Source organism: Physella acuta, unplaced genomic scaffold (genome assembly GCF_028476545.2).
Source record: "Physella acuta isolate Inbredline_101_S28 unplaced genomic scaffold, ASM2847654v3 ptg001334l, whole genome shotgun sequence".
Lineage (NCBI taxonomy): Eukaryota > Metazoa > Mollusca > Gastropoda > Physidae > Physella > Physella acuta.
The window spans coordinates 18281-44844 of NW_026732849.1; the positions used below are offsets into that span (position 1 = coordinate 18281).

Consider the following 26564-nt stretch of genomic DNA (forward strand, 5'->3'; position numbering starts at 1 on the left):
GACTCAATCACAATAGGCCTAACTATTAAAAAAAAATTAACTAGCCTAATGTCACATTATATTTGATTATATGGCATGGAAGTTATAAAATATCCCATTTATCTTGTGTTTCACAATCCCTGATGATCTCTTAATAAAAATATTACTTAATTTTTACAGATGCCAGGCAAAGTCAAAGTTCGGATACTTAGTGCCAGAGATCTGCCTGTAATGGACAGAGCTAGTGAACTAACAGATGCTTTTGTAGAGGTTTGAATTTAAATGTAGAACATTGCGTAGTATTGAAAGTACACTTAATGTAGAATGATAGGAGCTTAGGGGGTCATCTAAAATTATGTCACACTCATAGGGGATAGTGTTGGAAGGGGGGGGGGGATTGGACAGCACGATAACACATTTTGGATTATGTATCTTAATGTTAAAAACTAAATTTTAGAAGCTATTTCTTGTTTTTATAAAACTTTTTTTTATAAATTTTGGTAGAAATATATTTATACACACAATGTTAACAGAGATCAGTATTTTTGAAAGAAATTGATATTTTAAGACTGACTGCAGTTTAGAGGCTGTAAGGTCATTTTCAAAGGGGGTCTGGCCCTTTGTGACAATGCTGAGGAGTAGGTAAAACTGGTCAAAGAAAGCATTTATGGGTGCCCCTAACTCTGTAACTAAATTTTTTATAATCTTTTATTTTAATAATTTAGTACAGAAATAATACCTGTTTTAAATCTTATTTCCTATTTAAATCTTATCTGCTATTCAGATTCGGTTTGGAAATGAAACATTTAAAACGGATGTGTGTAAAAAATCCTTGCGCCCACAGTGGAATTCAGAGTGGTTCAAGTTTGAGGTTTGGCTGTCATTCTTTTAAAAGCACAATATTGTTTAGAATACCTCCACATAGTAGCTTATAAAATTAGTATTAGATGTTATCTCATTTTAAACATATATAATTATACTTGACATAAATGATAGCAATAAAAATAATTATTCAGCTGTATTTATTTGATTCAGTCAAAATTATGCTATTAAATTGATAATCTTTGAGTTTTGTAAATTTTTTATTAGAATACTGCACAGGTCAGCATGGTTGGGTTGGTTAAGCTCATGGTAGCTGAACCAAAAAGTCCTGACTTTGAACCCCTGGGCAGATGAGTCGATAACTATGTCTTTTTTTATAATAGTGTATACAATTTTAAAAGATGATGTTCTTTGATAGGTTGATGATGAAGTGTTACAAGATGAACCACTGGATCTTAGGTAACAGCTTACTGTTGGCTTTTTCTTATGATTGAGAGTTGGAAGTTTGTTTCCTCTATCATGCAATTGTTTTATATGAACTGTATTCAACAGGGTTCTTGATTACGACACATACAGCGCTCATGACACAATTGGTAAAGTGTACATCGACCTAAACCCTTTGTTATCCAGAGAAAACTCTACCATTAGTGGATGGTTTCCTATCTATGACACCATGCATGGTAAAAATATCACAAATTTTCATATTATTAACAATTTTTCATAAGAGGGATCCTATTTGCAAAACTTGCCAAGTCATAGTAGATTTGCGGTTGTAGCCATGACAGGAACTACCATGAAGTGAATTGTAGGCCTACCCATTACGTCCTTTTTTTATCATCTTTTTTCCTCCTGGGTTTTTTATCTGACTTGGGGTAGGGTGTCTCCGACTGACATATCGGTCTGCCAGGGCACGGAGTTTTAAGTCATGGACCAAATAGTGTCATCGCTGGTTCAAGGGGATAACAGATTTTGCAAGTGCACCCTTAAAGTGTTGAAGCTTAATTAAATATTTTATTGACTTACTTCTTTAGTGGTTTATTTTTTTTGGCTTTTTATCAATGCATATTGATACTCCATTTTGTTTCAGGGCTTAGAGGAGAGCTAAACATTCAAGTTCGTGTGGAACTCTTTAGTGATTTCAACAAATTTAGGCAATCATCTTGTGGGATACAGTTCTTCTGCAGTAAGTTTAAAATTAAAAGAAATAAATCTTGTATTCGGTGGATTAATTTGTGTCCAAAATTTTTAATAGTTATCTAAGTTAGGTGTTTAAGAATGGCATGACTCTTTCGAAAAATTAGATTTATGTGTCTATGAGAACTTATTAACGTACCATATACAAATTGCTAGTGAACTCCCATAATTTTTATTAATGATTTTAGAGTATATTTTAATTTAATTTTGGATTATTCTTTATAATAATTCACAATAGTGTTTTGTTTTCTTTTTTGAAATCTCAGTCAGATATTACATTGTAGAGAATTTTCAAAATTGAATTAACTTTCATTCTTGTAATACGTTGAATATTTTCTAAATTTTTTTTACACTGGAACAAAATTTCTGCTACTTTTGTATAGCTTGTGAGGTGCCATCAGGTTGGAGAATACAAGGTATTCTGGGATTTGTTGAAGAACTTGTTGTCAACGACGATCCAGAATATCAATGGATTGAAAAAATTCGAACACCCAGGGCTTCCAATGAAGCCAGACAGAGATTGTTTTCTAAACTATCAGGCAGGCTGCTTTACTGATTTTATTTTTATGCTTGTATTTAAAAACACCTCGAAGAAAACCTTTGATAAAAAAGTCAATATTATAATGTAAATTTTAAATTGAATATTAATTTACCGTACTAAACCTTAAGGTAATAGACGTAACTGTGATTCATATCAAATGTATATACTTCTACTATATATTAACATACATAAACTAATACAAATCTTGCTAAATAACTTCAAAAATGAATAGAGTTGTTCTCAGCTTATTGTTATTGTAAATATAAGTTTCTAGAATGATTTGTGTGATTTATATGTTTTTAAAAACTGGTTATTTTCAAAGGTTTTCTCAGAAATTCAGATTTACTGTGAATGTTTATTATTTCAGGAACATTGCAAAGAAAACTTGGTGTTAAAGTCTTAGAAATGGGAGGAAATGCTGTTTTAGGGTACAGATCTGTTTTTCTATGCTATCGTATATTTGGAATGTTTTCATGCTTCCCTGAAATAATTTTTTTATTTTTGGTTAGCTCTTTTTTTTTAATTTAAAATTTGAGACAGCATGGTCATATGGTAGCGTATTCAACTGCTAACCCGAAAGTATTGAGTTTGGGTCCGTAGCACGTCACTGAGTCCACCCATCTCTGATGGGTACCTAACTTATGTTAGAGAAAATAAAGGAAGCTGGGCCTAGTACTGACCTCAGTATCCCTTCATATGGCAAGCTCACACAAACAGATGAACTCTACTTCACCTGATTGATTCATATGTTGCTATATTAAAAATCTTTGACAGATTTTTTTCTCTAGAAGGTTATTGAAGCAAAGTGGTCACTTGTATGCTAACCCATGCTAATCATTGAGTCTATTTTTAGGTATTTCCAGAATTTCGACTTAGAGGGTGAATCTGGCATAGTAGTGAGAGGCATCGGAACAGCAGTGGCTTTAACCAGGCTTCAGATTGGGCAGCTGTCTCCAGCTGTCGTTACATCTAATTCAGTGTCACCTGTTAAAGAGTGAGTAGTACAGTAGGCCGGTAGAATGTCTTATCAGGATTATTGCTGTATTTTAAATTAGGACATAATTTAATTTTAAAATATGAGTAGGGCTTCTGTTGGTAGGAGAAAAATGTGAAAATATGAATTTAATAAATCATAAAGTCCAGCATTTTATTTATTTTGAAAAAAAAAATTTCTTAGCATTTATCCGGTGTGTTTTAAAATAAGGGTATCATTTTGTTCAAAATTAGGAATAAGAATTTATTTTAATATAAGTAGGACATTTTGACGAGAATAATTTTAAAATACTAATTGACTATTTAACAAGGCTGGGCATTAATATTTAATTTGAACTTGTAATTGTAGTCTTAAAATATAAGTAGTACCTTATTACTAAATAAGACAGAATCTTTTTTAAAATATAAATAGCAGTACCTTGCAACAAACTCAGACTTACTTTCAAGTTAGAAACATACTAAATTACACAGCAGGGTAGTTATATAGGCTAATTTTAGAATGGAAGTATAACTACACTTCATAATAAAACAATAAAATTATAGCAATTGTATCAATTTTGGGTTATAGAATACTAACTAATTAAAACTAAATTTGTATTAACCTTATAAAGTCATGCATGTATTTGTAAAGCACATAATGTAATAGTCGTACAAGTAAGCAACATGTTGTAGCACTAATTGGCAGACTGTCAATTAATATATGTTAGTGAAAATAGTTATTAGCAGGCAAGCTTGTGTATTAGAATAAAAATGTGTATTTAAATGTTTCAGTAAGCATTTCAAATTAATTAATTGTGGATCAGAAAATTCTGACATGGCTAATTTACTATATTTATATTTTAACTCAAGATTTAAATCATGGTTAAATGTTGGTGTTTTTTAATTAGCCATGATAATCATGTAGTGATTTTTAAAACTAAATAACAGCATATAAAATAGTGATCCATATAAACAATATTGTAATGTAAAGGCTACTAAACTCGGAAAATGTTTTATTTTTAACAATAAATACATATCACAATGTTGAGGGAAACTGGACTGTTCTGGTATACAATTATATCAGAGTGGTAAAATAGGCAATAAATTGGTGAGGTGATTTAAGGATTATTTCACCATTGGTTCCCCGTCTCTAAATCCACAAGTAATGATAATTGATATTTGTTGTTTATGTCTGTCTATTTGTATTAACCACACAATGATCAAAATGTGACTTTTACTTCCAACTAAAATTTTGACCAACTGCGTCTAATCTAATTTGGAATTAAAGCTATGTATTGTTGTCGCTCTCACTTTTATTATAATTTTTTCTCACTGCCCAATAAAAAATATAAAGTAACTAAAGTTTTACTTTGATTTAAATATCTGCTTACACCTCAGAGTAATCCATTTTATGTTTTTTGTGCAGCAGGCCATGGTATGTTTTTGTTTCCATTACCCGTAAAACTCCCCTAGTATAACAAATAATACTGTAGTGACATAGTTTAACCAACCACTAACATAAAACAAACATTTAATACTGATTTAATATCAGCCACACTGAGGCATGAATTTACACTTTAAGAATGCTAACATTACACGATTTTGATAACTTAAACATTCTTTTTGTTTTCCTGTACATGCGCAAAAGTCTATGGCACTATACGTTTCTCCAACTTTTTTTAGAATGAAAGTTATTCTAATTTTATTTTCATATCACCCTCTATGAAATAGGTTTTTAATACTAATCATGCACATGATTTCACTAATTGTTTTATTAATTAGGAATTTGAGTGATTAAAAATATTTATAAGTATTTAGTGTGTGCAAATATTATACAAATAAAATTGAACATTGAAACCTATTGCTACTCAAATGTAATCAATAGTTTGTATTTTTAGCTATTTTTAGATAATGTACATTTCTCAGTTAAGAAGAAAAGTTACTGAAAACTATAGCTAATTCTGATTCACACTTCCAAACCTTTTGCTTAATGTAGGATTTAGTAGATGCTAATTATTCAGTAATTTTTTGTTGTTTGTACTAAGCTATTCTTACTTTGCCATTTTGACTGCTGATAAAGAATATACACTTACATTTGAAAAATGAGCTATATATTTTATAGGGAGTTTATTAAAAAATCCTTGACTTTAAATGTTTAAAATGTTGTAATTAACGTAAAAGTTAAAATAATTAATTGCGTCATGCTTATTTTAAAACCTCTAAGTATTATGCTATATACTTTAAGGTTTAAACAGTTAATGAAAATTGTTTTTGCTTTAATTATACTCTCTAATTAGCTGTTTGATGTAGATTCACTGTTTCACTGGTTATAAACTCTATGTATGATGAAGTAGAATTTCACCTTAAGCTTATCACTAAAATAGTGTATCAGTCATTGCTTATTTTGATAATTCTTCACCTTAACACTGTGACAAATATATTTTACTTTAAAATTGATTCTAGATGTTATAAAAAAATCACTTAGTTGTGTGGCTAAGCTTTATCACAGTGGTACATGTGATATACAAGACAATCCTGTGTATAGAATACACCATTAAAAAAAAATCTGCCTCTAATAAATTTACTGCTGCCAACTTTGAAAATTAATTTAATAAAGAAAACAAGAACTACTTTCTACTTAATTTGTATACATAAATTTACACTATGTTTTAGTGAGTTAATTATTAAGAGTTGTACACAGTATTGCTTGTATGCCATCTGCCATATAATGCTTACTTACTCGTTTTTTTTTCTTCGCTTTTCATTTCTCTCTGCACGGTTGTGCAGCATGCGGAGACACACCGTGAGTCTGCACCACCGCAACACAACCAACTCACAGATCAAATCGGAAAAACACGTCCACCCTCCTCTAAACAGGCAGCTCTCCAGCCCTGGCCCCTCTCCTTCTACCTCTCCGTCAACCATGTCGCCCAAGTCGGGGATCTTCTCACGACAGACCTCGCTCAGCAACTCTCGCAGTCCGCCGCCATCGGCTCCTCCCTATATCTTACAGAAGGAATCCCCCAGCCAATCCCTGTTCACTTTCCCTTGCAGTTCCTCCTTTCCTGAAGATTTTTCCCTGTCCTCCAACACCTTAACACCACAATCGCAGCCCACCGACACCTCGCAGGAGGTGTTCACCTCTGAGACAAAGTCAACCAGCTTGCAGGCGATCAGCTCATCGGCGCCAACCTCACCGCCTATCTCACCCCCCATCCATCAGCAGCACTCGCTCAGGCACTCTACTTCACCTGTTAGAGTTGGTCCTTGTACAGAGTCAAGCAGGAGGTTGTCGGACTCTGAAATCAGCTCTCCCCCCAAAGGTAAGAACTCTGTTTATATCTCGTAACAGGTATTTGGTGCTTTCTTATCAGGCTTTTAACTAGATGCACTCCATCGCCTATTTATACACAAACTTAAAAATTTATTTATGATTAATCACACCAAGGGGTGGGCATGGTCGAGTCAGTAAAGCTCATGCTTGCTATACTAAAAAGTCTCGAGTTTGAACCCTCTGGCAGATGAGGCTCGTAAGAAAAGCAGGCTGAAATCGGAGTCAATGGTGCATAACCAGTTGACACATATGATCAGTTGTGTTGAGGAGATCCCTTCCAACACTAAAATTAAGAAAAATGACAATAATAATTATTGCTGAATAAAAATCTTAAGAATATTATTTTCTTAGCTACATCTATTGTTATAAAAACAATATGAGCAAATTTGTTTAAATTTATCTTTAATTCTTTATCATTTCTCTCATTATAGCCAACAATCAGATAAAGCCACTTTATATGTAAATGTTAAAATTGTTGTAAAACCCTGAAATTTTATTTTTACTGCTTTATTTATAACCTGCTTGTTTTATATTGACTCAGTGAGTACGATGGGTAACAATACAAGAGCAGCTCCTGTAAATACAAGTGCCTTACAAAATCCTAACTTTGCTAAAGCATCTTTGATACAACAAAGCATAGACTTGCTGGTAAGATATAGTTGTGTATGAGAACTTATACTTTGAAATATTTTTTATTGAGTGGCTGCTCTGTGTCGGCGTGATTGGGTAGTAAAGCTCATGATTGCTAACTACCTGAGTTTGAAACCTCTGGCAGATGATACTCAATAGCTGGGGACAGCAACCCATCTAGACGAGAAAACTCTGAATGAAATAAAAAAACTGGTGCCTTTTTGGTTGGATGGACAAAGACTATAGAAGCAAATCCAAAAAGAAAAGCAGGCTGTCAAATACCTATTTTGGGCAAAACAAGTTGACATGCAATACTTAATTGTGTTGGAGGAAATTCCTTCCAACATTGCAATTAAGAATGAAGAAGAAGTAGAGTGACTGCTGATAATAGTTTCTGTTGATATGAAACTCTGGCTTTATATTGGGTGGGTGTAACTTGTTGAGGGGTCATATATCTGTCATACTCTAATTATTGTGAAATTTAAATGTTTGATTGTGTTGAAAAAATAAAATGACAATCTAATACTGTTGAACGAGAGCTAAAATTAGAAACTTCTAGAACAACTTTCTTCACTAAATGTTGTGTAACAATGATTACACTTGAAATAGTGCCTAAGTTATAGACTGCTTCTTCAATGAAAATCAACTTCCCAAACAGAATTAATTTTTTTAATAAAATTTTGCCATGGAGATTAAATTTACAAATTTTTATGTTTATTTTTTTAATTTGAAATATGGCTACTGATGATTGTTAAATACAGTTGATTCCCCAACCAGGCTAGAGAGATAACTCTTGTTTAACAGTAGTGATTATGTTATATTTTGGGATAAACTTCTATCCTTAAATGTTCATATAGTTTAGTCCTATTTCCATACAGGAGTATCCATTTTTCACAATGAGGAGCTTTCCACCAAATTTTATTGTCAGCTTGGGTGGAGTTGTGTCTGCAAGATCTGTCAAATTGTTGGACAAGATTCATAATCCAGGTAATGGCTTTTTTGCAAGCTTATATTGATCTTAATTCCTCCGTCATGCTGTTGTCTTTTGTTCTTCATCTTTTATCTTAATGCTTTGTACAAAACTCTTGAGCGAAATTCCAACCATTAATATTTTTTAGTTTATATGTAGATCAAGACTTGATGACAATGCAATGTGAAGTAAAATTTGACAAAATAAGGGGTTTAATTAATTTTTCAAAAGTTAAATAAATTCTGCTATGTAAATACTAATTTTATTGCAGTATTAATACAAATCACTATGTTCATTTGGTTTGCAAATTTATTTTTTGCTATCCAATTCTATTGAAATTAAAAAAGTATTCATTTTTAATAACTAATAAAAAGATTTTACAATAACAGATAGGTCGGATTGTTAAAAAAGATTGTCAGTTTGGGTGCAGTCAGCAACAGATTAACTATGTTTTATCTGCCATACATTCAGTGGTGTTTATATAAGTTCTTAAAATTGTTGTTTATAAAAAAATCAATAACCCATTTTGTCCTACTACTCTAGAGGAGGCAGAAACAAGAGATGCTTGGTGGAGCGAGGTGAGGATAGAGATCAAGGCTCACGCCTCCAAGCTTGGCTGTCATGCTGTGCTGGGCTACCTTGAACAAACAACTATTTGGTAGGATATTCTAAACACCTAACATTCTTTTTGGGTTTAAGTCTGTAAAAAAGTAAAGTTTTTTATTAGCCTGACGGCCCATGGGGCTAGTGAAGTAGAGTTCACTTGCTTCTGTGACCTCGGCATATGAAGAGATAATTTGGTAATCGCTATGTCCAGCCACCTTTACTTACCCGTATGTGTATTAGGTACCCATCAGAGCTTGGTGGACTCAGGGCCGTTCTACTGACTTGAACTAGGATTTAAAGTTGAGACTTTTGGGTTAACAGTCTAGCGCTCTACCACTAGGCAATGCCATCCTATTTGAGCCCATAGGATGTCCATGATTTCTGATGGCTACCTGAGTCACATTAGGGAAACAATAGAAGCTAGGAAGAGTGCAGACCACACTATCCCCTTGTATGCTGAGGTCACTGAAACAAATGGGAAAGGATGATGTTCTGTTAAGCTATGTTTTCCCAAATTTTCCCAAAGAGATATTAGCATTGACATCGGTATTGACAACTGAGTGATTTTCACAAGTTTCCTATACCAAGTCCATGACTTTGTACAAAAGCACTGATGGCAACATTAATTTTGAAAATATTGCAGCTGATTTGTTTTAAATTTTATATCAGATCTTGTCAAGCAGAACCCCAAAATTATTTTTGGAACTCCTGAATCCACTTTGAGAAACACTTTTTTAAGCTTTACAAATAACTAATTTTTTTTACTTTAGTTTGCTTTCCTCCCTTTGAAGCATATGGCCTCTATCATAATCTCCGACTTAATTAGGTCTTCAGCTATGAACTTTGCCATCTCCCAAGACATCCCTGTGGCTTTAGTTCTTCAAGAGGACTACGCCTCCTTGTCCTCCTTATCTGCAATGTCATGAGCACCTGCTTTGTCCATCTCCACCAGTCAAGCTATACATAATAACAGTGTATTTTTAATAAACATGTAAATTAATCATGAAAAAACAATTTCAGTGATGAGGTGATTGTATTGGCTGCCATGGGCACAGCAGCTAAAATCAACTTAAACTTTGATCTTCATGGAGGAGTTAACTCTGCTGGGTCCCTTGCCACGCCGTTACCTCCCCTATCCTCAGGAGCCTTATCAGAGAAAGCACCTGCTGGAACAGGTGAAAAAGAGAAAGACAAACACCTGTATGTAGATATTGGGCTGGCCAACCAAGTACAAATGAAAGTATGGACTTGTCCAGACAGGTACATATAATATCCAGAGTTATCTCTCTTTGTTTCACTCTTTATGACATTGTTTGACTCTTTAATGGCATAAAGTTCATACTCATTTTTAAATTTACTTTTTTTTCAATTTGTTTGAATTCTTATAATTATATCATACCTGAAATCATTCGGGAATAGATTTATTTGACTTGCAAGAACTTTAAGTTTATATCTTATTTAGCTTTATTAAAGTTTTTCTTCTTGAACTTATCTCCCCTTATAACAACAAAAGATAAATGTTTTGTTTACTTCATCTAGCCAAGAAGAACCTTTAGTCAAATGCACCCTTTGTCACATTCCATACAACCCTGTCAATCTTCCTTTTGAGATACAGTTATCAAAGTGTGCCATTTGCAGGTTTGTGACTCTTTCTTTAATATTAACCCATATTATCCTAAGTCCTCAAATTTTTAAAATTTTTCAATATTGTTTAGCTTTCAGTCACTGAATCAAGGAATTACTGTTGATTTTGTTTTAAATTGAATACTTTTTAAAATATTGATTTTTAAAAACTTTTCTCATAAATGTGACTAGTGAGCATGTTTTGACATGCCATCTTGACAAGTCAAACAAAACAGGCACTAGAATGTTTGTCTAAATTAAATTTTTTCACAAAACACACACAAATACAATAGTCTATCCATTTCCAAATTTAATGAAACATAATTTAATTTCTAAATAGTTGTCAATAAATTTTAGCAATTTTCTTTTACAAGCATCCCATAAGTGGGATGCTGACAGGATATGGGTTTTATGGTTTTTAGTTCTGTTACAAAAATATAATATTATTAGCTATTTAATAGATCTTCTTATCTCAAGTAAAGAAAAACGTACAATTTTAGACCTGGGGGGGTAGAGTTATGTTTCTGTTTCATATAAAGCAGGGGTCTCCAAACTTTTCAGACCGAGGGCCGCATTGACTATCAAATATCAGTTTGGGGGCCAGAGTTTCTTCCAGGCATATCTTTGGTGTTATGGAGTCGTCGTCCCCCCCCCCCCCCCCCCCCCCCAAAAAAAAATGTATACAGAAATATATACAAATTTTTCAAGTGTGCCCCCCCCCCCCCCCCCCCCGAGAAAAAAAATCTGAAACACTGACGGGGGGCCGACAACACACTCGAGGTCCAAGTTTGCTCTCAAGTTATTCTTCACGTATTCTATATCTATGGTTGAGCCCATGTGACCTTATTAAATTCTCCATCTTCACCACATGATTCAGTACACTGCTAATGTCCATATATTTAGCACTCAGAGCTAAGCTGATGAATAATAGAGTACAGGAGCATTGGTTGTAGAATATTGTTCTCATTCGCTTGTCCAACCAAGCCTTTCTTTATGCCACTAATGTACTTTTCCCCATCAACAGTCAGGTAACTGAGGTTAGTCCAGTCCAATTTATAATCAGCAACAACTCATTGAATATATCCTCTCCGGTAACAGTGCCATACATATTATGTAGGGAAGCCAGCTCTTGTGTTATGTTCATGTCTTCATCCACACCTCTAATGAACACAAGCAGGTGATAGGTGGAAAAGCTGTCCAGCAATTAAAAATAGTGAAACGTGCTTGCATGTTTTGCTTTTTGAGTCACGATGTTTTTCACCAATGTCTGCAACACGGTGGGCAAAGGTATTTGCACCCAAAGCTACATTTTCAAATTGTTTTGAATCCTCTGGGCAAAGTTCCTCAGCCACCTCTAACAGACATTTTTTTCGGTGGACAAAAAGATCTCAGCGGGCCGGATGAGAGGACCTTGCGGGCCCCATGTGGCCCGCGGGCCGTAGTTTGGAGACCCCTGATATAAAGGGATAGTTTAATCTATGCCTAGCTGCTTTACTTTATAATGAATGTTGAAAATAATTCCCACAAAGTTTCACACAGTTGATTGACATTAATATGTTATCACTTCAGGAAAAAAAGTGTACCTGAAGTATTATTCACAACAGTTGATCCGCCCCAAGACATACCTATATGGAGTAAAGGTTGTCTGATACAAGCAAGGTAGGCAGATCATTGTTACATTTGTAAACTGGATTATATCTGTAGTCTTATAACAGTTAGCTGTAAGCTATAACACAGTAGTCTATAATTAACATGTTTTAACTTAACCTTTTGAACCTGGTCCAAGTCTAAAATGTCAGTGCTCTGGCAGACGAATAAATCGACAAACCGTACATAAAATGGAAAATTTAAAAAGTAGTTAACTAGTACTGTTCGACTCGTAATGGCCACAAACTAATTTTTTTGGTTCATTGGCAACTTACGATGAAAAAGTGATTTGAAAACTCCATTAATTGGCTTTTTACTTATGACCACACCTACCTATGTCTGAAAAAAAGGTCTGCCTGCTGTGAGGACTGGCATTATAAAGCATAATTTTTGGCAATAATGAATGTACAAAGGTTCACTAAATAATAAAATTAACTTTGCAGTTATATTCATAGTCTTTATTGAAAGTCTGGTGTGTGTTCATTAAGCTCAGGGGCACAGGGATTTTAGGGTCAGGAGCTCATGGTTAACTATAAAGATTTGAAAAAGTACTTAGAAACAAAATGTAGAAATTTATGTCATGCAAGATTCTGAACATTTTTCAGACTTTGTCGAGCCAAAAACAAGAACAAAAGCTCTGAACAATCGGCTCGTGAGATTAGTGATGTGAGTAGGATAAACTTTGTTGTAATTTGGTGCTCAAGCAGTTCGTTTTTTGTACAATATTATATATATATTTTTTATTCTGATTGTATATGTACGTCAATTATAAGCCCCAAGGTCGGAAATATGATATAAAATATAAAATATTAAAATCTTGAGAAAAAAGTAATTGGTAATTGATAGCTTACTATGTTGAGGTATTAAATGATGTTTAAAAAGTACAATTATTATTATTTCATCTTCTCTTACAATGCTCTATGCAATGACAAAGGGATGAATAAAATAGAATAAGAATCAGTAATATTAGATTCTATTAATTTTTATGGTATGGCTGTCAGAAATACCAGCATAATGACAATGTAGCAATTTTTTGTTTTTTTGCAGATGTTACCATTTATAGAATATGAACTTCACAATCAACTCATTAATAAATTAAAGGTAAGATGGTGAATAAATCTTATAATGAATGAATGATGCACTTTATTTTTATAGTCATAACTTTTCCTTTATATTTTTGTTTAGATTCGAGGGCTCAACAGCTTATTCGGTCTCAGGATACAAATATGTTTAGGTGTAAATATGATTGTAGCAGTTGCAGTAAGTATGCTTTATTTAATTCTAATGGTAGCATTTTGAGATTTGTAACTGAAAATTTACTTGTATTAGTAACTGTAGTTAAAAGCATTGTGTTCATACCAAGTGTAATCTTGCAGATAGATACCTCAAATCTGTTAGGATTTTATACATTATTTTTGTCATCAACAGACAGCCACTGGGGTTTACCTTGGGCCTTTGCCGGCACCTCCACAGCCTAAAATTTCTACTGAAGTAAGTCATGCATTTACTTTACTTTTTACATTTTATCCATAAGTTGGATTTTTTTAATAATTCATTTACTTTGTTGGGTTTTTTTTTTTTTTTTTTGGAAATTTCTAAATCTCTAAGTTAGATAAAATGATAAAAAAAGAAATGTTTTGATATCTTATGAATTTTGGAAGGCAAAACATTTTTATTAATTAAATATGAATTTAAAATGTCTCAAATGTAAATTGACATGGGTTTTGTTTAATCTTGCTTCTACAAAATGATTAAAAATTGTATAACTAAAAATGTTTTATTAATTTCTTTAAAAAAAAATGTGGTTTTCCTTTTTAGGTTGCAACTGCCCAGGAAAGTCAAGACCTTATTACCTTACAGAAGAGAATCATTAGAACTGTACAGATGCATAGGGAGAGGCTGGGCACTGATATAGTAGTAAATAATTCATCTTTTTTTATAAAGCACCAAAAAAACTATTATTAGTTTAAAAACTGTTAGTCATATTTTTTTGTTTTAATTTTAACTCAACCCTTGTGAGTCTAAATTTTTTTCCATAACTTATTAAGAGGTTATGGATTTTTAAAAAAAATAGATTGTCTCCCTTTTGTAAAATATAAACTACAGTGTTCAGCCAACATTTCATAAAACAGGATCGGCAACAAGAACACAGCCCTCACAGCTTAATAGCGGATGATGAAGTGGATAAAGACGACAGTGGTGGTAATTTCTGCCTTGAAGAAACATCAGATAAAAACACATTTGTACTTGTGGTGAGTGGATTGTATTATTGTCTGCAACGGGAAGTTAGGTTTTATTTAGCTGGTTTGATCAACATTTGAAGCTCGATAGCTGGGGACAGCAACCCATCTAGGAGAGAAATTCATATAAGTGCTGCCTTAAAGACTGAAAGCAAATCTAGAAAAAAAAGGCTGAAATCGAAATCAACAGCCTATATTGCTCACAACATGTTGACATGTAATACTTAATTGTGTTGGAGGAAATTCCTTCCATCTCTCTCTCATCTCTCTCTAATCATAGTTTCATGAATACATAAAATCACATCTGCTGTTAACAGAATACTTAAAACAGATTATATTGTTTTTTTTTTATTAATTCAATTTTCCCTATTCAATTTTTTGTTCAAAAGAAATGTTGGAAAAAAAATTGCTTATCATATATCTAATTAGCATTTTTGCTCAGAATGATCATTTCCATTTTAAAATAACTGATTTCTTTTCTGATACATGGCTTTTCATCCTGTATCAAACTTACCAATCTGTTACCAGTTACAAAGATACACACATTTCCTTTTAGATTGATGATTTAAAGGATAACGCCGTGGCCATGATCCTTCATGATGTCATCCCACCTGAAGGTTTTGATCTGTGTAACACTCAGATCCCTCCTGGAGTTTCACCTGAGAGGATTAGTGGAAATTTACAGGTACGTCATATTAAATACTCAATCTCAAATGTAAAGTTGTAACGGTAATGCTTCTTCATCAGCTGTGTGGAGAGAGGGTCGCCTGATACATGCATAACATATTTTTGCTCAGGTTTTGCTCTCTTTATGTCAATTCTCAATTGACCAATTGTCTAGCTAATGATGAAGTTATTTATTTTATATTAAAAGAAAGACAGCATGCCATGTTTTAAGGTAGTTAAAAGACATTGGGGGTTTAAGGTAGGCAAAAGATATTGTGGGTTTAAGGTTGGTAAAAGATATTGTGGGTTTAAGATGGGGAAAAGATGTTGTGGATTTAAGGCAGGCAAAAGATGTTAGGGGTTTATTTAAGGTAGGCAAAAGATGTTGGGGATTTAAGGTAGGCAAAAGTTGTTCGGATTTAAAGTAGGAAAAGACATTGTGGGTTTAGTGAAAATTACAGTACAGCAGCCATTCTGCAATTTTGAGTATATACTGACTCAGTTCATTTTGCTGAATCTATCCTGATCTAATTGGTACCTATTATATATATTAATACTATTATAGATTTGTTTTAATTGTAATGGTCACAATTCCATCATATGCTGTGGGCATGTAACCTGATGTTGAATAAAGGGTGCTTTGATTAGATTTCAGGAGAGAGATAAAATATTGAAGTAATGATAAGTATTCTTGAGTTATTTTTTTTTATTCTCAGATGTTCACACAAAATGTGCTTGTGAGATATCAACCTACCATTAACTGTAGTTTAGATTTTTCAAATATTTTTAACACAATATTACGGGTGAGTAGTCAAAGATTATACATTATTCATTCGTTTTATCAGATATTGAATGTAATTTATTAAGTCAATCACACGACTTAATATATGCAAACAGTTGATTATTAGCTCTCCGCTTTATGTATGATTGTATTTGGCTTAGTGATAAATATAAATTTAGTCATACATATAGAATAAGTTTACTCTAAGTTAAGAAAATGGCCACAATGATTAAGACCCAAGAGTACCTGCATGATAAAATATATATTGGAAAAAATATATAGGAAAAAATATATAAAATTCTGATGCCAAATGTAGATATGTATACATATAAATATATATTTACTATGCCTCTATTGGAAAAGACCTATCTTGTACCACTCAGGATTATTGCCATTTTAACACATAATCTTTTATATGTCTTATAATTAATAATATTATTTTAATTTTGCTAGCGCCTGTGCTTCAAATTACGTCATTTTAAACCTTGTTACCTTGTTGATATTTGCTTCAATGTTGATCTCCCAGATGAAGATGAAATAAATGTAAGTTTAAAATCTTTTCTCCAGTTAACTAGTCACATAACCATGCAAGTGCTTGTTATGACCTCGTATAACATTACCTATTCTTACACTACAATTCTATTATTATAATAATAATTAGGTCGTAGTTGAAAAAGTATTGCTATTCCCACACTGCAGTGCTGTTATTGTTAAGAGTTTTTTTTTAATGTTTTGCTATTCCCACACTGCAGTCATATTGTTAAGATAGTTTGTTTAGAAAGTTGTGCTATTCCCAGGTTGCTGTGACTGGCTGCTGTTTAGGCCTTCAGGATGTTAGCCAGCCAAGCTCTACTTCTGCCAGTTCAACAAAAATGTTCACTCGTCTGCAGAATGCATCACGGCCAAGTAAGTATTTCTATGCAACATGGCCAAGTAAGTATTTCTATGCATTACGGCCAAGTAAGTATTTCTATGCAACATGGCCAAGTAAGTATTTCTATGCATCACGGCCAAGTAAGTATTTCTATGCATCACGGCCAAGTAAGTATTTCTATGCAACATGGCCTAGTAAGTATTTCTATGCATCACGGCCAAGTAAGTATTTCTATGCAACATGGCCAAGTAAGTATTTCTATGCAACATTGCCAAGTAAGTATTTCTATGCATTACGGCCAAGTAAGTATTTCTATGCAACATGGCCAAGTAAGTATTTCTATGCATCACGGCCAAGTAAGTATTTCTATGCATCACGGCCAAGTAAGTATTTCTATGCAACATGGCCAAGTAAGTATTTCTATGCAACATGGCCAAGTAAGTATTTCTATGCAACATGGCCAAGTAAGTATTTCTATGCAACATGGCCAAGTAAGTATTTCTATGCATCACGGCCAAGTAAGTATTTCTATGCAACATGGCCAAGTAAGTATTTCTATGCAACATGGCCAAGTAAGTATTTCTATGCATTATGGCCAAGTAAGTATTTCTATGCATCATGGCCAAGTAAGTATTTCTATGCATCACGGCAAAGTAAGTATTTCTATGCATCACGGCCAAGTAAGTATTTCTATGCATCACGGCCAAGTAAGTATTTCTATGCATCATGGCCAAGTAAGTATTTCTATGCATTATGGCCAAGTAAGTATTTCTATGCATCATGGCCAAGTAAGTATTTCTATGCAACATGGCCAAGTAAGTATTTCTATGCAACATGGCCAAGTAAGTATTTCTATGCAACATGGCCAAGTAAGTAATTCTATGCATCATGGCTGAGTATTTCTAAAAGTTAATATTTCTGACCTGCACTTGACAGTCCATGGGGCTAATGGAGTAGAGTTCACCTTTTATCTGACATTAGAATAAGAAGGAATAGTGTGGTCAGCACTATGCCCAGCTGCCTTTACTTTAATGTGAGTCGGAATTAGGTGGACTCAGAAAAGTACTACAGACTTGAGCCCATGTTCCATCTTTGAAAATTTCTCTTTAGCATTCAAGTGCTACAGTCAGACCATGACTTCTTTTAAAAAATAATACAATGCATCTTCATTCTTGCTGTATAATCTTAATTTTTTTTTTGCAATCTTTAATTGTGTTTATTATCTAAATTCAGCAGTTCTTCACCCCTTCAAACACAATCCTCCTCCCCCTCAACTGTGTCCCCACTCTACTGAGACTCTTTCATTGTGTTCTATTTTTGTGTATGTTTATCTGGCCTCCTCCAGCCAAACAGGGAGTTGACCCACAAACACAGCCCACATCAACTGTGTCCACTCACCTCTTTCATTGTGTTCTATTTTTAGACTCAGCAGTTCTAGCCCCTTCCAACCAATCAGATGACATGATGTTTCCTATAGAGGGCGTTGACCCACAAACACAGCCCACATCAACTGTGTCCACTCACCTCTTTCATTGTGTTCTATTTTTAGACTCAGCAGTTCTAGCCCCTTCCAACCAATCAGATGACATAATGTTTCCTATAGAGGGAGTTGACCCACAAACACAGTCCACATCAACTGTGTCCACTCACCTCTTTCATTGTGTTCTTTTTTTGTGTATGTTTATCTGGCCTCCTCCAGCCATACAGGGAGTTGACCCACAAACACAGCCCACATCAACTGTGTCCACTCACCTCTTTCATTGTGTTCTATTTTTAGACTCAACAGTTCTAGCCCCTTCCAACCAATCAGATGACATAATGTTTCCTATAGAGGGAGTTGACCCACAAACACAGTCCACATCAACTGTGTCCACTCACCTCTTTCATTGTGTTCTATTTTTAGATTCAGCAGTTCTAGCCCCCTCCAACCAATCAGATGACATGATGTTTCCTATAGAGGGAGTTGACCCACAAACACAGTCCACATCAACTGTGTCCACTCACCTCTTTCATTGTGTTCTATTTTTAGACTCAGCAGTTCTAGCCCCCTCCAACCAAACAGATGACATGATGTTTCCTATAGAGGGAGTTGACCCACAAACACAGTCCACATCAACTGTGTCCACTCACCCGGCTGTTTCACGGCTCAACAGCATGGCCAACCAACTTGGCAGATGTGAGTACCATGTTTTTAAACTGTCCAGGTATTGACTCGTGATGTTAAGTGAAATCGCACTTACTTTTGTTTCTTTGATGTCAAAAATCTGGCATCACTTCCTCATGGGATGGCATGGTTGAGTGGTAGAGCACTCATTTATTAACCTCAAAGTCTCAGATTCAGATCTCATGCTTAAATACCTAGTATCTCTCCTAATCCAGCCAGCTCTAATGCATACCTTATTTAGTTTTTCTTCTTCTTCGTTCTTAATTTTTAGTAGGAAGGGAACCCCTCCAACACAATTAAGTATTTATTTAGTTAATAACAACTGCTAGGCATAGCTCCTCCATATACAAGGTCTAAAAAAAGTGATGAACGCATCCTGTCAAAAGCAATATTAAGACAGCTATTTTAAATAACTGCTCCCTCTCTCATAGTATTTATCATTAACCCAGGGCTCAATGTTTATACACTGATTTAAACTTTAGACTTCACTATGTTCTTAGCCTTTACATTTAAAATGAATGTAGGAGGTTACCAATATTTTCTTTATTGTAGACTCAAGTCATCTTTTATAACTTTAATTCTGTTCTTACCTTTTTCATAAATATAAATTTCTGTGTTAAAAAGAATGTTCATGTGACAAATAAAACATATTTTACCCATTATACTATAAATTTTCTACCATTAATTTTATGTTTTTCACAGCTCTAAAACAGATCAGAGATTCACCAAGAACAAAATTTCCTGTAAGTTTCTTATCTTATGATCCATCTCTGTAGTTCAAATTTTCACTACCTTAGTAATAATGCACACTCAAGAAACCAACTTTTATACTTGCAAAGTAGGCCTACTAAAGTTTTTATGTAAAAACACAAGGTGCAAGTTCTATACGTACATGGTGCTAATTAAAATTCTAGAAATTTACATTTTTTCATCAACTTCTTTGTATTGAAACAATAAATATTGGTTATGTAAAAACACAAACTATATTTTATCTGAAATAATTATTGTACAATCCTTTGCTACATATGCCATTTGTTAATTTAAAAAAGTTACAACAAGATTATTTTATGTGTATTTCTCCAGCCCACACTGGGGATAGAGCTGACACCTATGAATGTTGTTTATAATGGTCGCATTGATAAATACCTGGGCTACTATAACTTTTTCTTCATAAGGGAAAGTACTGCTGTCAAAGAGGTCAGTTGTGTTTCCATACAATCCTTATCCCATTCTTGTTCTATGTGTTAACTCTTTAAGCCCATAATTATTTTCACATTTCACCTGAATTTTTTTTTCACTAAATTTTTTTAGTACCCCTGTGGCAAAACGACCCATATCTTTTTACCCGCAGATTTAAACCCCACACATTTCGGATACAAATTAATTGTAATTGAATGCCCTACACACTGATATAAATTTTAAGTAATTATTTATTTATTGAAGAAAGATAATTACTTTGTTTTTAAGAAGAAAAAATAAAGATTTTTTTTTCGGGCAAAAATACTCTTTTGTTGGAAAAATTAATTTTAAGAATTACTTTGTATGGGTTCTTATTCACAAAAAATGAAAGTACATCCATTTTTTTTTTCAAAATCATGGATTGGATTAGTATTAGCATAAGTACTTTAATTGTGGTTAATTTTATAATGTGGCGACATAACTTAGTTAAGCTAGTTAAATAGAGAAAGTTTTATCGGATGCTGGTAGCGTAGTTATGGCAAGCCAGGCAGGCCTTTCAACTTATGGGAGCGTCATTACGGTCTTAAATAGTTAATGTTAAAATGTCATTTTTTTTTTCTTATGTCATTAGTTAATAGTAAGGGATAGCGCTATCGGAGGGTAGCATGCATAACTGCTAACCCAGAAGTCTTGAGTTCAGATCCCTGGCTCTAGTCTGTAGTGAACCCCAAAGTCCGCCCTTATCTGACTTACATTAGAGAAAGAAAAGGTGGCTGGGCATAGAACTGATAACACTTATCCGTCATAAACTGTTGTTTAAAAAATGGTGAACTCTACTCCATCTGCTCTATTGACCACCAGGTCCAAAAGGCTAACTTTAAACAAATTAGTTAGCAGTACTGTGATAAAAGAAGCTAATTAAATACAGGAGTATACCAAGGTGATGTAGGGGGGGGGGGTGGGATCAGAGGCCAGTACAAGTTAAAATTTGTAACCATCACACTATGCCAATGATTGTGTCTATTCTATATCTTCTCTCTCCATCTGATAAAAAAATATCTGTCCTATGTCCTCCAAATGATTAAATGTTTGTCCTATGCCTCTATCATCTGATTAAATATTTGTCCTTTGACCTCTCTCATAAAATATCTGTCATATGTCCTCTCTCTGATTAAATATCTGTCCTCTGATTAAATATCTGTCCTACATCCTCTGTATAAATATCTGTCCAATGTCCTCTTATTAAATATCTGTCCTTCCTAGGTCCCCTCTCTGATTAAATATCTGTCCTATGTCCTTTCTTTTCATCTGATTAAAATATGTCCTCCATTGATTAAATGTTTGTCCTATGCCTCTATTATCTGATTAAATATTTGTCCTTTGTCCTCTCTCATAAAACATCTGTCCTATGTCCTCTGATTAAATATCTGTCCTTAGTCCTCTCTGATTAAATATCTTTCCTATGTCCTCTGATTAAATATCTGTCCTATGTCCTATCATTAAATATCTGTCCTATGTCCTCTGATTAAATATCTGTCCTATGTCCTCTGATTAAATATCTGTCCTATGTCCTATCATTAAATATCTGTCCTATGTCCTCTGATTAAATATCTGTCCTATGTCCGCTGTATAAATATCTGTCCTATGTCCTATCTTTAAAAAAATATCTATCCTACATCCCCTCCCTGTTGTCTTCCCCCAGTACGGTGGTGTGGGTGGATTCATGCAGAGTTTTATCCTTGAAGTGATGGCCATTGTTAGAGCTCATGTGGCAGCTCTAGGTGGAAATGCTTTGCTGGCCTACAACATGTCACATTGTATTCTAGAGAACAACCCTCAGAAGAATCAGGTGAGAGCTACTACATCATTACATTTTTCAGTGTACTACTTCAAAGTGAACAAATTAAAAAATTAAAATTGTAAATATTTGTTAATGCACATGTTTACTAGTTCAAAACAGTAGTTCAAAGTGAAAAATGTTTTTTTTTTAATTTTAAATTAAAATTATAGATGCTGGAAATATTTGTTGATGCACATGTTTACTAGTTCAAACAGTAGTTCAAAGTGAAATATAAAATTTTTTAGATTTTTAAATCAAAATTATAGATGCTGCAAATATTTGTTAATGCACATCACTAGTAGTTCAAAACAGTAGTTCAAAGTGAAAAAAAGTTTTTACATTTTTTTAATTAAAATTATTGTTGTTGCAACTATTTGTTAATGCACATGAGAAATGTGGGGAACTGCCTGGCCTAATAGTAGTGTTCTAGACTGCTAACCTGAAAGTCGAGATTGAATTGGGTTGTAGAACTTCACTGAGTCCACCCAGCTCTGATGGGTACCTAACTTATGTTAGGGAAAGTAAAGGTTGTCTAGTCATAATGAGACCACACTATCCCTTCCTATGCTGAGGTCACAGAAATAGGTAAACTTCAATTGCCTCATGGACCATCAGGTTAAAAAAGGGAACTTCATATCTTCATATAATCAATAGTTTTAAAACTGTAATTGAAAGTGAACAAAGTATTAAAAAATTTTAATTAAAAATATAGTTGTTGCAACTATTTGTTAACGGTAATTCAGAGTAAAAAAAATAAAACTGCCTCAGAGCTGGAATTATTTGTGCTTGGTCTAAATGTTTTTTATAGAAATTACGTATATGCAGCGATGTGCTTTCGTAAAATTTAAAATTAGCTTTTAAATATTTTATTATACAAAGGTGTTTCTTCACTTAACTGAACTTAAAACTAGTTTACTTAATACTTTCCAAAAAAAGCTACAACATTGGCTCAAAAATTACTGTGTGACTTTAATCAATTTAATGACTACTGAGCTATAAATAGCTTGTATGTCACTTTGTTCAAAAAAGTTTGCTCAATTTTTTTTTCCCCAGGGGCAATGTCTGATAAATGTTAGCGGGGACATAGTGGTGGTAGTGCACGAAGGTGAAGACAGAGACAGCATTATAATGGAAACACCTGTCACGGTACCCACTCCAATTTCCTGATGCACTTTTGACTAGATGCTAGGAAAACTGCATTTATTTTGTTAATGAAAGACAACTGTTAATATTGCAAATGGGAGATAACTGCTCTAAATATTTGATGCAACATTTTACATGAAATTATAATGAATTTTACAAGGTTTCTAAGGGAATGGTATCTACACATTTTTTCTTCCAGATCTCATTTTTTTTTTAATATTGAGCAACGAAAATCAATATTTTAAAAAGAAATTTCAAAAACTTGTGATATTTTAACAACCATGGGGGTGTTAAATTGTGATGTATATAATTTCAGAAATCAGTCTCATTCTAAGTACGTTTTTGTATAGTGGCTTCTCTTGTGTAAATGTTAAAATAGCCTCTTACACCTCCAACATGTGTGAAATTGTGTGAAATTAGCTGGTTCTTGTGTTTATAATAAGTAAAGCTATCACTGATGTACTGGTTGTGACTATACAAACAACTTTTCTGCTGGCTCTAACATTCTAAGCTTTTAACATCACAGGTTCATCCAAAATGCCTAACACTTTTTTTTAAATTCCTTATATTGAATTTCTTTTTAATAAGCTTTTTTTTTTTCAAATTAGCTTTAAGAATTATTTTTAAGATAGCTTCTTATATTTTGGTGTAGGACACATGTCTGAGAATAAACAAATGCTATCTATTTATATGTGGAGGTCAATGAAACAGGTGAACTCTACTGTACTGTTCAAAAGGATAACTCACTAACTTGGGCCCATATAAATCATAGAAAGCACACTAGTAGTCGTCCAGCATTAGGTCTGCTTAATGGTGATTAACCTTTTGACCTGACCCTCTAATTTACATAAAACACTTAAAGTGACCTTTTTATTGACACAAAACACTTTGGATGGCCCTCTTATTTATACCTAACATTGAATTATTGAGAAACAGAAAGTTGCTAGATGTTTTATTACTAAGTATTGTACTTATATTCTGTGTAACGTCATTGTAACACATAGCTGATTGGTTGACCTGTCTTAAGTGCACTGTGCTTTCTTGTTGAATTTAAAATACCTTAAGAATAAACAAAATGAATGTGTTAACAAATTTTGAGGGGCAAACATTTTTCCAAACTATTTTTTATGTACAGTTTTGTAAACTATACAAAATCTAAGTGACAAAAGGTTTCCAATCCATCTTTTATGTACAGTTTTGTAAATTATATAAGTGTGAAATGCTGTGATATGATTAACAAAAGATTTTGATACACCTAATAAAACTAAGCTATTTTTTAACATGCTGATACTTTGAAAGTAATGTGCAAACAATTTAATTAAAAATTAACCTCAGCATATAGATATATAAAAAAAAATTTTTTCTTACCTACTGTTATTTATTTGCTAACTCTAACTAAGTGTCTTACTTAATACAAAATAGATGATCAGTACTGTTTTACTGATATAAGCTGATCAATTACTTATGTTCTTAAGGCTTAGACAAACTTGTATGTAGCTTATTTTAACTTATCTGCTATTTCATATTTGCATTTGTAAAAAGTCGTTTGCTGTCAGACATTCTAAGTGCTGTATAGTAAAAATGCAGTTTTGAGCTTTGTGACGAAAATTGCTTTAAGCTTACGACGTTTAGCTTTTGTATTTTTCTTTCATTTTTATGTAATTGCACTGTTGGCTTATGGGCTGTTAATGTAAGAAAGGTCTGAAAGTTAAATCGATCACGGTATAATTATAATGAAATGATGTTAAAGTTTATTAATATAAGGCTTAGGGATGGAACAGCCCTTAGCTTGGTATTAACTCCAGCTGATAAATACAAATGATAAATAGACATGACATTCATGGGAAATCTTATCTGACATTGTTCATTTAACATGACATTTATGGATAACACATTATTGTTTAAATGACATGACATTTATTCAAAAATACTTGACCTTTCTGTTTCAATGAGATGAAATTTATTGCAAAAATTACCTGTCATTACTGTTCAGATGAAATTTATAGCAAACTCATGTCAGACAATGGGACAGTGTGGCCTAGTGGTAGAGCGATAGACTGCTATCCCGAAATTCTCGAGTTCAAATCTGTTTTAAGTCAGTAGAATGAGCCTGAGTCTATCCAGCTCTGATGGGTTACCTAACTCATGTTAGGGAAAAGCAGCTGGGCATAGTGCTGACTACACTATCTCTCCATATGCCTAGGTCACAGAAACAAGTGAACACTGCCTCACTTGCCTCATGGTCCATCAGTTTTCAAAAATAGAAACCTAACTATTCAGAAGACAGTTATAGCAAACTCATATCATACATTTTAATAATCCTGACATTTGTCTGTACCTGATGTTAGTGGTTAGCTGACCTGACACGATGAACTAAATGTCATGTAAGTGATATGTTTGAACTGGGTTGAACTCACTTCTAGATTACCATCATGAATAACAAGAAATTCGCCAGTAAAGTACAAGTTATATTTAGAACTTTTTTTTTTAAATCTGTACAATGCCAGACTTGATAAAGACTTCGTTGAAACATTCAGGGTTTTGCTCAGTTAATAGAATCTATAGGTGCCACTAGTCAGTCTTTAGTCAGGCTTGTTCTCATCTCCATGTGCAGTGCCATAAATTTAATGATGAAACATGAAGTTTATGTATGTTTTTTTTTTATTAACACTGCTGATATTCAACAGGTTTTTTTATAGCTAACATTTTATATGTTGATTTTTTATTTTTTTTATTTTTTTTTTTTTATTTTTTATTTTTTATTTTTTTTTTTTTTTATTTTTTTTTTTTTTGCTTCAAAGTTAACTTAATTACTGTTGATATTTTATGTTGTTGACAGTGACATATGCTGGTCTAAACAGGGATCAACATACAGTGTTTTTCTGTTTTATGGTAATATGTTGAACGTACTGTTCTCATTTGTAGTGTCTGGATTACAGACAAGACATAATAGTTTTCATTGCTAAAACTGGTAGGGTGTCTGTCACATGCTATGTTACAGGATAATTGTACATCTTCATAGTATGTTAATTATTGCTTGTATTGGTAGGATAACTGTTTATCATTTAACATGTGTTCAGGATAATTGTACATCTTCATATTATGTTTATTATTGCTTGTATTGGTAGGATAACTGTTTATCATTTAACATGTGTTTAGGATAATTGTTTTCTTCATAGTATGTTATCATTGCTTGTATTGGTAGGATAACTGTTTATCATTTACCATGTTCTCAGGATAATTGTGTATCTCATACTAAATATTTGTTGTGTTGTTGGGATGTTTGTGATGTGTTAAGTTTTCAGGATAATTGTTTATCTTCATAGTATATGTTTATCATTGCTTGTATTCGTAGGATA

The 26564-nt window shown here is 33.3% G+C and overlaps 1 protein-coding gene across 1 annotated transcript; it reads left to right on the top strand.

Annotated features, from left to right (window-relative positions):
* The first annotated feature begins 159 nt into the window (after nucleotides 1-159).
* LOC131958556 (C2 domain-containing protein 5) lies at nucleotides 160-25886 on the top strand. The gene is made up of 30 exons (XM_059323644.1): nucleotides 160-249; nucleotides 764-850; nucleotides 1220-1260; nucleotides 1354-1481; nucleotides 1889-1984; nucleotides 2379-2534; nucleotides 2904-2964; nucleotides 3390-3530; nucleotides 6296-6831; nucleotides 7384-7490; nucleotides 8351-8459; nucleotides 8986-9100; nucleotides 10069-10308; nucleotides 10588-10686; nucleotides 12241-12330; nucleotides 12924-12984; nucleotides 13366-13419; nucleotides 13504-13578; nucleotides 13747-13809; nucleotides 14137-14235; nucleotides 14451-14570; nucleotides 15115-15243; nucleotides 15941-16027; nucleotides 16459-16548; nucleotides 16803-16911; nucleotides 18303-19055; nucleotides 19746-19786; nucleotides 20127-20240; nucleotides 21925-22071; nucleotides 23116-25886. Exons 1-30 carry the CDS (start codon nucleotides 160-162, stop codon nucleotides 23227-23229), a joined length of 4152 nt encoding a protein of 1383 aa, XP_059179627.1. The 3' UTR covers nucleotides 23230-25886.
* Nucleotides 25887-26564: the final 678 nt, after the last annotated feature.

Bases quoted from the DNA above. Each gene is read 5' to 3' on its own strand.
- LOC131958556 (XM_059323644.1), top strand. From the start codon at position 160: ATGCCAGGCAAAGTCAAAGTTCGGATACTTAGTGCCAGAGATCTGCCT. The intron at 16,912-18,302 runs GTAAGTATTTCT...TTCTATTTTTAG, and splicing joins GCAGAATGCATCACGGCCAA to ACTCAGCAGTTCTAGCCCCT. The intron at 19,787-20,126 runs GTAAGTTTCTTA...GTATTTCTCCAG, and splicing joins CACCAAGAACAAAATTTCCT to CCCACACTGGGGATAGAGCT.